General features: G+C 34.9%; 1 protein-coding gene across 2 annotated transcripts in view; it reads right to left on the bottom strand.

The window, feature by feature from the left end:
- LOC148952111 (uncharacterized) overlaps nt 1–14,137 on the bottom strand; it is a 78,687-nt gene that overhangs the window by 30,324 nt on the left and 34,226 nt on the right. For both annotated transcript variants that reach the window (XM_089089555.1, XM_089089554.1), the window contains exon 3: nt 7,743–7,987. In XM_089089555.1, the coding sequence (XP_088945681.1) occupies nt 7,743–7,987 (245 nt within the window). The remainder of the gene's footprint in view (nt 1–7,742; nt 7,988–14,137) is intronic.

Genomic DNA, 14,137 nt, shown 5'->3' with positions numbered 1-14,137 from the left:
TCTATTTCTTGACTTTTCAAAGGCCTTTGATATGGTTGACCACTCTGTTCTTTTGTCTAAACTATCTTCATTTGGAGTACATGGAGTCCCATTAGAATTGTTAAGGTCTTAATTGTCGGGAAGATCTCAGTATCTTTCAGTTAATGGTAATTCTTCCACTACTTTGCCTGTATTGAAGGGTGTCCCACAGGGCTCTGTGCTTGGACCACTTTTGATTTTAATTTACATTAATGATCTCGTTGATGGTCTTCATCCCCTTGTGCACCCTATTCTTTTTGCTGATGACAGTAACTTTTTCATTGCTGCAGTAGACTTACCATCTGCCAATTCCCTAGCTCAAGGTCTTCTTGATAAAGTAAAAAATTGGTGCTGGTCAAATGGTATGACTCTCAACAGCCAAAAAAGTGCCATTGTATACTTCAGGACCCCTTATCGTATGAGAGATGTAAGGGAGCCAATCATCCTGACTTATGGGAATGATGTTATACCGCAAGCTGCTATGGTGAAATTTCTTGGTATGTATCTTGACTGTTTTCTCTCTTTTAAGCCTCATATAACTCACACCCAATCCCTCATCTTCCGCCAGTCTTCAATGTTGCACCGGGTTAACTCATTTCTTCCCCCAGATGTTATGCTTTCTCTTTATTATGCTTTTATATTTCCTTACCTTTCTTAGTGCTGCTCTGTCTGGGATAATACTAATAAATCTCTTCTCTGCTCACTTCAAAGAGCCCAAAATAGGGCAGTGAAGGCTACTTTTCTTCTCCCTCGGCTCTACCCTTCCTCTGATCTTTATAATGATACTGGAATAGCTCCACTGGATCGCATTGGGAGTAAAAGTAATCTTTATTTAGGGCATTCTGCTTTTCTAGGTACACTTCCACCGCTTCTACAGCAATTTTTTTCACGGACAGGCTCAGGTAGGTACTCTACTTTTTACGTAGTTCTTCTCGTAGATTTATTTTGCCCAAACGTTCATCTACAGCAGCCCAGAGGTCTCCTGTTTATAAATCAATTCAATTATGGAATTCAATCTCACCGGATGTCCCGTTATTTCTGTCTGCAAAGGCAGTTATTCGTCGTGTATTTCCAGTTTAGTAATTTCTCTCTCCTTCGTTTATTTTCCCTGTTTTCTCTTTTCCTAGTGTTTCTCCTTTTTGTGTTTTTCCCTTATATATCGTTATTATTATATTTTTTTTTTTTAATTTATTGTAGTTTTTATTCTCTTTAATCTTTATTTAATATATATTGTTTGATTTAGAGTAATATTTACGGTTGTTTTAGTACTTTATTATTGTGTTGTAAGGCCCACAACAAGCCAAGCTTCTTGGGCCAAATAATTTTTCTTTACGTTTGTAATACAGTTTAGTATTAATAAAATAATTGATTGATTGATTGATTGAAAGCAAGATTCTAAGTCTGAAGATTTTACTTCAGCCCTTTCAGAACATATTTTCAATTTTCCAGACCAGTTTATTTTGTTCGAGACTGTCTCTTTGATTTCTAGGGATCGGGGTTTAAAGCAAAATTTTCGTGAAACTCTTGAAATAAAGAAAAACCTTATTTAGGAATATTGCTTTGAATTGGGATATAAGTGAATTTGGGCTATAATCTATCTACAAACATCTATTAAGATACTCCAGAATAAAGTTAAATTTACCTAATATACTTGATCTCTGTCCGAATTTCATATAACTTAATACTAATAAGTTGTTTCCAAATATATCAAAGAAGCAAGCTTCCATCTTTGCTTCGGAGATAGTTAAATATATCAAAAATGTTTAGTTTCAGTTGATTTCATAAATAAACGTTTATTTTAAATTTTTTTAGTTTTGTTTTGGTATTGATGACCGTCACTATATGTGTGACGGAAGTATCTGGAATTTTTGTGAGTTTCTATACACTGTCTATTAAAAAGGATTTTATCCCTATTTTGAACTTTTAAGTTATCGTGGGCGTGAGAGGGGGGTTAGTTGCCCTCCAATAACTTTCGACTATTAAAAGGGGCAGTAGCCCTTTCAATTTCCAATTGAATGAGCCCTTTTTGAAGTTTCTACGCCACCGCTATCTATAAAAACCTTATATGCCTCCAGGCCATAACTCACAACCCTTGCCCTGAGGGGTTTGGGGGGTTTACTATCCTCAAAGACATAATTTCCAGAACTTTCAGATACGTTGAACAAAATGGCTATCTCAAAATTTTGATCGGATGTGTTTGGGGAAATGAGTGGGCTTGAGTTAGCTGCTCTCGAATCACTTTCTACTATTAAAAAGGCCACTATCCCTTTCAGTTTCCAATCGAATGTACCCTTTTTGAAGTTTCTACGACAACGCTTTCTATAAAAACCTTATATGCCCCCAGGGCATAACTTACAACCCTTGCCCTGAGGGCTATGGGGGAGTTGTCATCCTTAAGGAACTAATTTCCAAAACTTCTGACTACGTTGAACAAAATGCCTATCTTAAAATTTTGATTGGATGTATTTGGGGAAATGGTGGGCATGAGACGGGGGTAAGTTGCCCTCCAATCACTTTCAACTATTAAAAAGGGCACTAGCCCTTTCAATTTCCAATCGAATGAGCCCTTTTTGAAGTTTCTATGATAACGCTATCTATAAAAGCCTTATGCGCCCCCAAGGCATAACTTACAACCCTTACCCTGAGGACGTTGGGGGGGGGGTGCCATCCTCAAAGACCTAATTTCCCTCTCACGCCCACCATATCCCCAGACATCAAAATTTTGAAACAGAAATTTTGTTCAACGTAGTTGAAAGTTCTGGAAATTAGGTCTTTGAGGATGACAATTAGGTCTTTGGCTCGTGCCCTTCTTAAAAGTTGAAAGTGATTGGAGCGCAACTAGCCCCCCTCTCACGCCCACCATTTCCCCAAACACATCCAATCAAAATTTGGAGATAGCCATTTTGTTCAACGTAATTTAAAGTTTTGGAAATTAGGTCTTTGAAGATGACAACCCGCCAAAGCCCTCAGGGCAAGGGTTGGACGTTGTGCCCTGGGGCATATAAGGTTTTTACAGAAAGTATTGTTCTAGAAACTCCTAAAAAGGGCTCATTCGATTGGAAATTGAAAGTGCTAGTGCCCTTTTTAATACTCAAAAGTGATTGGAGGGCAATTAACCCCCTCTCACGCTCACAATTTCCCCAAACACATCCAATCAAAATTTAGAGATAGACATTTTGTTCAATGTAGCTTAAAGTTCTGAAAATTAGGTCTTTGAGGATGCCCCCCCCCACAACCCTCAGGGCAAGGGTTGTAAGTTATGCCCTGGGGACATATAAGGTTTTTATAGAAAGCGAAATTGAAAGGGCTAGTGTTGAAAGCCCTTTTTAAAAGTCGAAAGTGATTGAAGGGCAACTAACACTCCTCTCACGCCCACCATATCCCCAAACACATCCAATCAAAATTTTGAGACAGCCATTTTGTTCGACGTAGTTGAAAGTTCTGGAAAGTGGATCTTCAAGGAGGACAACCCCCCCCCCCCCCACCCTCAGGGTATGAAAGTTATGCCCTGGGGTATAGGTTTAATATAACGAGATAAATAGAATAAGGTTTTTTTTATAAAGGGTTGTCGTAAAAACTTCAAAAATAGCTTATTCGATTGGAAATTGAAAGGGCTACTGCCGCTTTTAATAGTAGAGCGTGATTGGAGGGCAACTAACTCCCCCCCCCCCTCACGCCCGCCATTTCCCCAAACACATCCAATCAAAATTTTGATGTAGCCATTTTTTTTCAACGTAGTTGATCGTTCTGAAAATTAGGTCTTTGAGGATGACAACCCCCCCCCCCCCAGCCCTCCGGGGAAGGGTTGTAAGCTATGCCCTTGGGGCATATATAAGTTATTTTCTTAAAGCTATGTTGTAGAAACTTCAAAAGGGGCTCTTTCGGTTGGAGAATGAAAGGGCCTTTAATAGTCGAAAATGAAGGGCCTTATGCCTTTTTAATAGTCGAAAGTCATTGGAGGCCAACCAGCCCCGCTCTCACGCCCACCATTTCCCCAAACACATCCAATCAGAAATTTGAGATAGCCATTTTTTTCAACGTAGTTTAAAGTTTCAGAAATTAGGTCTTTGAGGATGGCAATCCCCCCGCAACCCTCGGGGCAAGGGATGTGAATTATGCCCTGGGGGCATATAAGGCATTTATAGAAAGTGTTGTCGTAGAAACTTCAAAAAGGGCTAATTCGATGAGCCCTTTTTGAAAATTGAAAGGGCTAGTACCCTTTTTTAATAATAGTCGACAGTGATTGGAGGGCAACTAACCCCCCTCTCACGCCCACCATTTCCCCGAACACATTCAATCATAATTTTGAGATAGCCATTTTATTCAACGTAGTTGAAAGCTCCAGAAATTATGTCTTTGAGGATGACAAACCCTTCACAGTCCCCAGGGCAAAGGTTTTTATAGAAAGCGTTGTCGTAAAAAATTCAAAAGGGCTCATTCAATTGGTAATAGAGAGGGCTAGTGCTCTTATTAACAGTCAAAAGCGACCAAAAAAAGACTCAGTCTTTTTCCCTGAAAGAGACTATGTCAATATAAAACAAACAGAAATTAATTAAAAAAACTTTTTCCACAAAATAAGTTTTTCAAAAAAAGTACAGAACTCCATTAAACCAAAAATGAACAAAAATAGAACCAAAACAAATAAATGAAACCCAAACAAACAGAAATTAAAATAAATAACAGAGTCAAACTCAAAATGAGTAGAACTTAATGTTAGTAGGGTTTTAAAACCCTATGCTTTCTAAAAGCCAGACTATACTTTCCACTTTGCTGAAAAAATTCTTTAAATATTTTCATTTTTATAATTTTAAGAAATTGAACATTAATTAAGATTTTAAGGAATAAATATCAGCATATGTATATTAAACTGACAATGCACATTGTTTTCAGTAAATTCATTTGAATTCTTTTCAGTAAAGTACAAATTATATTCTGGCTTTTAGAAAATATAGGGGTTTAGAACCCTGTTCATATTAATTACTGCTTGTTTTGAGTTTGACTCGGCTATTTATTTTAATTTCTGTTTGTTTTTGGTTTCATTTATTTGTTGATATTTATGTGGTAGTTGTATGCTTGGTAGATTATTTGGTTTTATTTCTGTTCATTTTTGGTTTTATTGAGTTCCTTACTTTTTTTTTAAACTCATTTTGTGGAATAAATTTAAATTTCTTTTAATTAACCTTTATAAACGAGCAATAATTGTATATGTATGTATGTATTTTTTCTCGAAAACGGCTCCATATTTTTTTGGGAAAATTGGTATCTTGGTATATTCTCGCATAAAAAAAAACGATCTAGATAGGTCAGAAGTATGAGAAAATTCGTTATTAACCTTAATTTTGGTTTTGTAAATGACGTCATGTACTATCTTAGTACATCGTATAAGCATTTCTTAGGCCATCATAATAATATAATGTCTGTTGGAAGGCCCAAAAACAAAAATTTGCAGTTGCAGTTACTATAAATGATGATTCTTTGGAACCAACACCTGAACTATCAAACGTGATAAGATATAAGAATCAAATATCCGAACGATCTATTGCGACGACACCAATACGGGCAGCTAAGACAAAGGCCATTGCTAAATTGTCTGAAGTAATCAAAATCCAAAAACGTGTCAAAATTAAAATGAATAGCAAAGACACGGGCGGTTAGAAGATTATATGAAAACGACAATTAAAGCGTGTCAAATATAAAAGTGAAGAGCAAAGACACATGCGGTTAGAAGACATGCGACACCTAGCATGTGAGCGAGTCAAAAATGAAAATGAAGAGCAAAGACACACACAGCGGCGGCGTGTCAAAAATGAAAATGAAGAGCAAAGACACACGCGGTTAGAAGGCATGCGACACCGAGTATGTGAACAAGTCAAAAATCAAAATGAAGAACAAAGATACACACGTTTATAAAACTGGCGATACCAAACATGTGAGCAAGTTAAAATTAAAAAGGAAGGCCAACCTGGACAACGAGAATTAAAACATTTTAAAATTGAAAATGATATTGATGATGGGATTTTGACAGGGATAAGGTCGTCAATACCTACCATACCTGTGTTAAAAAAATACAAAGGTTCCGCGATATGTATTTTATAATGACGAAAGACAAGCCGAGGTAAAACGAACCAAACAAATTGAAAATGATAGCGATGATGGTTGGGTTTGGGATTTTGACGTGGATAAAATCATCAATACCTCCCATACCTTTGAAAATCAAAAACCTAGACTAGACAAATCGTTGGAAGAAAAATAAGTTTTTGTCCCATCAGTACATAGTAATCAGTAGGAGGAATTTTCACAGCGAGTCTGTTATTGATGCCACCGTTCAATTATCGGAGTAAAAATTCGTGAAATCCATTGCAACTGGAATTGGTCGACATTCAGGCAAAAACACTGCAAATTTGATCAACGACTAAGCTTTGTTTGACATCAAGAAGAGAGACTGGCCTCGTTACTCACAATATTTGAAATATTAAATCAGTATGGAAGATTCTCTTAGATAAGCGCATTAACCTTCACCCTTCAGCTGAACATTCTCGTTTATTTATTTTTTTTTTCAATTCAATTTGTTTTACAAAAAAAAAAAACAACAACACAAACAAAGTAATTACATAGTTATCTTCCACAAAAAGTTCACTGAACCAAAGAAAATAAGTTTAAGTTCCCTCAAAATACCGAAATTACTATAAACCTTCGTTTCTGTCAAATACGTGTTTTATCAAATATTTATCATATCTACGTGGTATTTAAAAAACAGATTTTCATGTAGAAAAGTCTAATATAACAATCTTTTGGTCGACTAATAAAACCACTTGAAAGATGGATCTCTGACAACTAAGGTCAGGCTTGAAAAAAAAAATAAGAAACTAATAGAAAATATGACAAACCCTCGAAAGAAAAAAATAAACTTGACTTGGGACCATTTTGAACAAGAGTGTTTGCATTAAACCGTAATAGAAAAACCTCTCACATTTCTACTACATAGGAATAAACCTCAGACTCTTTCCAGCCAATCCACTCAATACGATCAAGAAATAGACAAATTGTTGAGATCTAAAGCAGCTACTTGATAACAACTATCAAAATATAAAAAGTGCACAGTCTGAAAGAAACAGCGGAAACTCGATGCAACTTAAGAATAGGAAAATTCCCAACTAGGCTTCTACCACCATGGCTTAGTAGAAAAACGTTATCTCCACATGCAATGTGTGACAAGTTCACTGCACAACAAAACAATAAAACTGGTAGAGGTTGCATGCACGATGCGAATACGAATTAAAATACACTAAAGGACAAAACAGCTCCTTGACAAGCTCCTTTATAAATAGCTTATAAAGAGCTCCTTTATTAAAGAGCATTTTACACGAGACTTTAGCACCAGAAAACCACAATAAAACTTACAGGAGCGGTTTAAATACTCCTGATGAAGCAAGTCAATGAAGGGCATTTGAGTAAACAACATTATCAAAATTTCAGAAATACCTGTGAAAAAAAATTTCAGTGTTAGGCAACAAGGTGAGTCTTATTTCCGCTCAAAAAACGCAATTCCACTTATTACAGGGTCTATTTTAAACACGTCTTAGCAATACCAATAAATTCTTTTCTCCTCAAGGTTCATTTGGCAGGATGCTTTGACGTTATACCCATGTAATGGGGAGATGTTCTTACTTACAAATTAACTAACACTGAATTTTGATAAAAAAAAAACCAGTATGGTAACTAACCTTGTAAGGGCTTCTATCGCTCCTTCTTTGTTTTTTGGTTTACCTATTGGATATCCATCAAGGTCGACTACCGTGTCTGATGCAATTAGTAAATCTGGAATGGCATTATTTAAACCACAATATTTTTCAAAAGCATGTTTGGCCTTAGCTACAGCAAGAAACTTTGCTATTTCTGATGGTTCTGTTAAATTCTCTGATAAGACTTCTTCGTTAATTTCAGCTTGAAATACATTCACTGGAAGTCCCTAAAATAAGTACGCTACTCAGAAAACGAAGAATGACATATAGCGCTAAAAAACTGCGGAGCTTTTCTTGCGTACTCTCTACGTACCCTTTACATTCGTAAAAAAAAAACACAGAATTCAGTTACTTTATCGATTGACAATTCTGTTTGAGTTGCAGTTTCAGTCAAATCAGTTGTTTAATCAAAAAAAAAACTAAAGCTAAATATACTAAATTTAGCTAAATATACTAAAAAAAATTGTGTTCTTACTGCAAGGAAAATTGACATATTTTTGGACTAAAAACAAAAGAATGGGGTGGTCATGACATTTCCTAACTGGCCAAAAGATATCTTATATCAGGACCGTCCCATGCTTTCATTTTTAAACTTAATTTTTTTCCGACAACAAGAAAATAAAATGTTTTTTTCTATTTTTGTACAGTTGGATATAGTTTTTTTAAATATTTTATTTTACTCTTTTTAGTCTTTGGTCATTCCTTTTATTTGAAATTACTATAATTATTTCTTACCTGTGATTTTCCTAACCTATCTAGCAGGCCTAAACTTTATACTACGACCCAATATCGAATGAAACATGACAGCAATGTAAGCGAAATGTCATTGATAAACTTTCGAATATTTAAACATCGTAATTCAAATTTCAAAACTAATGAGCATTGGTAAATCTTGTAATCGATTTCCGTCCTTCAACCTAACGCTAAACTAGAATTACTTTGCTAGGCCAACGTGAGTAGTATTGCATTAGGCACTCACATGACAGCCCTATCCGTACTTTTAAACGGTGCCCTATTTTAAAGGGTGCCCAACATTCCTATGACAGCCAGCAGGTGTTATAAGAGAAAGAACATCCAGATTATTGTATGCACTTTAAGCGGCCAATACCCCCTGGATCCCTGTATGTAGTCCGAGAGGCCAGTACCCAACATTCCTATGACAGCCAGCAGGTGTTATAAGAGAAACACCATCCAGATTATTGTATGCACTTTAAGCGGCCAATACCCCCTGGATCCCTGTATGTAGTCCGAGAGGCCAGTACCCAACATTCCTATGACAGCCAGCAGGTGTTATAAGAGAAACACCATCCAAATTATTGTTGCAGTTTATGCGGTGCCCATATATTCTTATATCAACTTCCGGTGCGATAAAGATTTCTTGGAAATAATTTTTTTTCTGAAAGAAGGCCATGATTTCAAAGAAGCCCTATGGTATTATCTCAAGCAAATATTTTGATATAAGAGAATGCTCGCCCCGGTTCAAGTACGTTGTTCAATAATAGAATTGAGCTTAAAGTGATATGTTGTCTAATACACAAAGTTTTGATATGGATTACGAAGTTTTGTTATGAATATACAATTGGTAGAGATCTTTTTGAACACTAATGGTATCGAGCCTATTATTGATTATTGATAATTGCATATGACATAACTGAGTTTCGTTTGACCAGTATGTTGTTCATCAATAATAGAGTTGAGTTTGAAGTGACATGTTGTCTAATAAAAGAAGTTTTGATATGGATTCTAATATAGAAATTTCCGTTCGAACAAGCCCTCTTGCGGCATTCTAGGACCACTGGGTCGATGAGATCACCCCTGGTGAAAAAACAAAATAAATAAATACGCATCCGTGAAATTTCTTCTGGCAAAAAATACCAAATTCCACATTTTTGCAGATAGGAGCTTGAAATCTCTGCAGTAAGGTTCTCTGATACGCCCAATCTTATGGTGTGATTATCATTAAGATTCTATGACTTTTAGGGGATGTTTCCACATTTTCCCCAAAATAAAGCAAATTTTCTCAGGCTTGTAACTTTTGAAGGGTAACGTTAAACTTGACAAAATTTATAAATTTAAAATCAGCATAAAAATACGATTCTTTTGATGTATCTATTGGTATACTAAATTCCGTTTTTTAGAGTTTGTGTTACTATTGAGACGAGTCACTCTTACTATACAGTTCGTTACCACGAGCTGTTTGATTCTCGTTCTAAGGTTGATAAATCCACTTTTTTCCATCTTCAAGTTTCAGGTCTTGCCTCTTTTCAATTCTCGTCGTTACAATCTGTGTTATTTCCCTCTTTATCAATGTGTCTTTGGATACCTCCCTGATTTCCTTTAGAGCTTCTTTTCTTTCTTTCATTTTCCTTTGATTAATTCACTTTTGCACAAGAAAAAACTTTTCGTTTTATAATTTTTTTTGCCACTAGCTCCTTTCATGTGCTTTTTCTCTGAAATCTTTGTCATTTTCCTTCTGAGAACACTTTTTTGCAAGGTTGTGTGTTTTAAAGGGTATAGAACTATTTTTCCCGAAATTGTCCGAGATCCTTTTCCAACGATTTTTCTCCAACACGTAACATCGAAGACTTTTCTCACGGTCTTTCATTTCACTTATGGAAATTAACATTACTTAAGACTCGTATCAACTACCAAAAACCTAATAAAAATTAAAACTAATTTTGAAATTTTCTGGCATATTTTTTTATTTTGAACTAGAGGATTAAAATTATTGCTCAGATATCGTAAATATTTTTGCAGTGTACATAATAACTTTAGCGATTCCGAACTGAAAAAAAAATATATAAAAAATGAATAGATAAAAATATATATCGGTAATACACGATATATATTTTACAGTTTACATAAACTGCAAAGAACGCAAAAAGACAAAGTTAAAAATTACATTCAGAAGTCCAAAAAGGTGTAAAAAATACAACCTGACCTGCTCAGACACACAGGCAGAGTGAGACAGAGACAAGCTAAAAGTTAGGTCCATTTAGACTCATTTAGCGTGGTGCGCCACACTAATTGAACCTAAATTAGCCTAACTATTTGCTTATCTCTGTCTCAAAATGCCTGTGTGTCTGAGCGGGAGTGCTGCCATCTATAACTAGAGCTAAAAAGATGGTAGCACTTGAGGCAGTGAAAACGTGTGGTCATCTATATTTTTAAATGTAAAACTTAAAGACACTTGACAAGATTTTGATAATACCATGCATGATTTTGTTAATAACTTTCAAGACGTAGGTAATACCAGAGAGGATACTCATAATATCCTGCAAGATTTTGATAATGCAAGACAAGATCTTGTAATACCTAGCAGGACTTGGTAATATCATGTAAGACATTTAATACTACAATGCAAGGTGCTTGATAATTTCAGACAAGATTTTGATTATATCACACATGATTTGGAAACACTAGGCAAGATTTTGATAATATCATGCAAGATTTTGTAAATATACCGTATGACTTAGGTAATAGCACAGAGAAAACTCATAATATCTTTCAAGACTTTGATAATGCAAGACAAGATTTTGTAATACCTAGCAAGATTTGGTAATATCATGTAATACATGTAATGTAAGGTGTTTGATAATTTCAGACAAGATATTGATTATACCAAACAAGATTTGGAAGTACTAGGCAAGATTTTGATAAGACCATGCATGATTTTGTTAATAACTTGCAAGACTTAGTTAATATCAGAGAAGGTGCTCATAATATCTTGCAAGACTTTGATAATAAAAGACAAGATTTTGAAATATCTATCAAGATTTTGTAATATCCTGTACTAAAATGTAATGCATTTGATAATTTCAGACAAGATTTCGATTGCACCAAACAAGATTTGGAAACACTTGACAATGTTTTGATAATACCATGCATAATTTTGTTAAAAACTTGCAAGAGATAGGTAATACCATAGAGGATACTCAGAATATCTTGCAAGAGTTTTATAATACATAGACAAGATTTTGTAATACCTAGCAAGATTGGGTAAAGTCACGTAAGACATTAATACTGCAATGTAAGGGGTTTGATAATTTCATACAAGATTTCGATTATACCACACAGGATTTGGAAACATTTGACAAGATTTACAATATACCATCGCATTATTTTGTTAACAAATTGCAAGGCTTAGTTGAATGATTTTCGACCTGATGATTTCAGGCGCAAAATGGGCGCTTTCACCATCAAGTAGAAATAAAACAAATAATATGTCATATTACGAAATGAATTAACGCAGCCTTGGCTTGTACCTTCTGTACAAATAAAACCTAACGCAATCCGTTATTTTTATTTGATGGTGAAAACGCCCATTTTGCGCCTGAAATCATCAGGTCGAAAATCATTTACGTTTTTACTTAGAGATGATGCAACACCCTAGCCACTCCACTTAAAAGTTGACCCGATAGAGTGGGGGTGTTGAAGCGAAACTACACCGTATTTTATCTAATCATTCAGATTAAAATCCATCGTGAAAACAACTTTATACTCCCGTCACATGAATTGAAGTCTTTACTAAAAAAAAGGAGCAGCATGCCTACCGTTCTGCTAAACAAAATAGATCCATCGATACGGATTAAAATCCGCGCATGATCGGGTGCACAACAAGCAGGGGCGTGATTTGCTATTGGACGGGTTTATCACCCCCCCTCCTTCCAAGCTGAAACTTAGCGGCTTCAAAAATCTCGTCAATCTTTTCCCCAAAATAAAGCAAATTTTCTCAGGCTTGTAACTTTTGAAGGGTAACGTTAAACTTGACAAAGTTTATAAATTTAAAATCAGCATAAAAATACGATTCTTTTGATGTATCTATTGGTATACAAAATTCCGTTTTTTAGAGTTTGTGTTACTATTGAGACGAGTCACTCTTACTATACAGTTCGTTACCACGAGCTGTTTGATTCTCGTTCTAAGGTTGATAAATCCACTTTTTTCCATCTTCAAGTTTCAGGTCTTGCCTCTTTTCAGTTCTAGTCGTTACAATCTGTGTCGTTTCTGTCTTTATCAATGTATCTTTGCGTACTTCCCTGTTTTCCTTTAGAGTTTCTTTTTTTTGTTTCATTTTTATTTCATTAATTCACTTTTGCACATGAAAAAAAGTTTCGTTTTATAATTTTTTTTGCCACTATCTCCTTTCATGTGCTTTTTCTCTGAAATCTTTGTCATTTTCCTTCTGAGAACACTTTTTTTTGCAAGGTTGTGTGTTTTCAAGGCTATAGAACTATTTTTTTCGAAATTGTCCGAAATCCTTTTCCAACGATTTTTCTCCAAAACGTAACGTCGAAGACTTTTCTCACGGTCTTTCATTTCACTTATGGAAATAAACATTACTTAAGGCTCGTATCAAGTGCCAAAATCTAATAAAAATTAAAACTAATTTTGAAATTTTCTGGTATTTTTTTTATTTTGAATTAAAATATTAAAATTATTGCTCAGATATCAAAAATATTTTTGCAGTTTACATAATAACTTTAGCGATCCCGAACTGAAAACAAAAATAGATAAAAAAAATGATTGTTTTATGGTAATACACATTAAATCTCGCGTCGGTCAGTTAGAACCTAACCAAAAATAAAACTAATTTTAAAATTGTAAGGTATTTTTCTAATTTGAATTAAAAGATTCAAATTATTGCTCGGATACGATATATATTTTGCAGTTTACATAAACTGCAAAGAACGCAAAAAGACAAAGTTGAAAATTACATTCAGAAGTCCAAAAATATGGAAAAAATACAACCTGCTCAGACACACAGGCAGAGTGAGACAGAGACAAGCTAAAAGTTAGGTCCATTTAGACTCATTTAGCGCGGCGCGCCACACTAATTGAACCTAAAAGAGCTTAACTCTTTGCTTATCTCTGTCTCACAATGCCTGTGTGTCTGATACTCAGAATATCTTGCAAGAATTTTATAATACAAAGACAAGATTTTGTAATACCTAGCAAGATTTGGTAAAGTCATGTAAGACATTAATACTGCAATGTAACGGGTTTGATAATTTTATACAAGATTTCGATTATACCACACAGGATTTGGAAACATTTGACAAGATTTAGAATATACCATCGCACTGTTTTGTTAACATATTGCAAGACTTAGTTGAATGATTTTCGACCTGATGATTTCAGGCGCAAAAGGGGCGTTTTCACCATCAAATAGAAATAAAACAAATAATATATGTCATATTACGAAATGAATTAACGTAGCCTTGGCTTGTACCTTCTGTAAAAATAAAACCTAATGCAATCCGTATTTTATTTCTAAGATTGCAGCAGGTACAAGCCAAGGATACGTTAATTAATTAATTTGTTTTATTTTTAAATGATGTTGAGAACGCCCATTTTTCGCCTGAAATCATCATGTC

Source organism: Artemia sp. Qi Xiang Cuo, chromosome 5, assembly GCF_049724085.1.
Source record: "Artemia sp. Qi Xiang Cuo chromosome 5, ASM4972408v1, whole genome shotgun sequence".
In the NCBI taxonomy this organism is placed as follows: domain Eukaryota; kingdom Metazoa; phylum Arthropoda; class Branchiopoda; order Anostraca; family Artemiidae; genus Artemia; species Artemia sp. Qi Xiang Cuo.
Note: the sequence above shows the minus strand (reverse complement) of the source record. Positions and strands in the feature narration are given on the sequence as shown.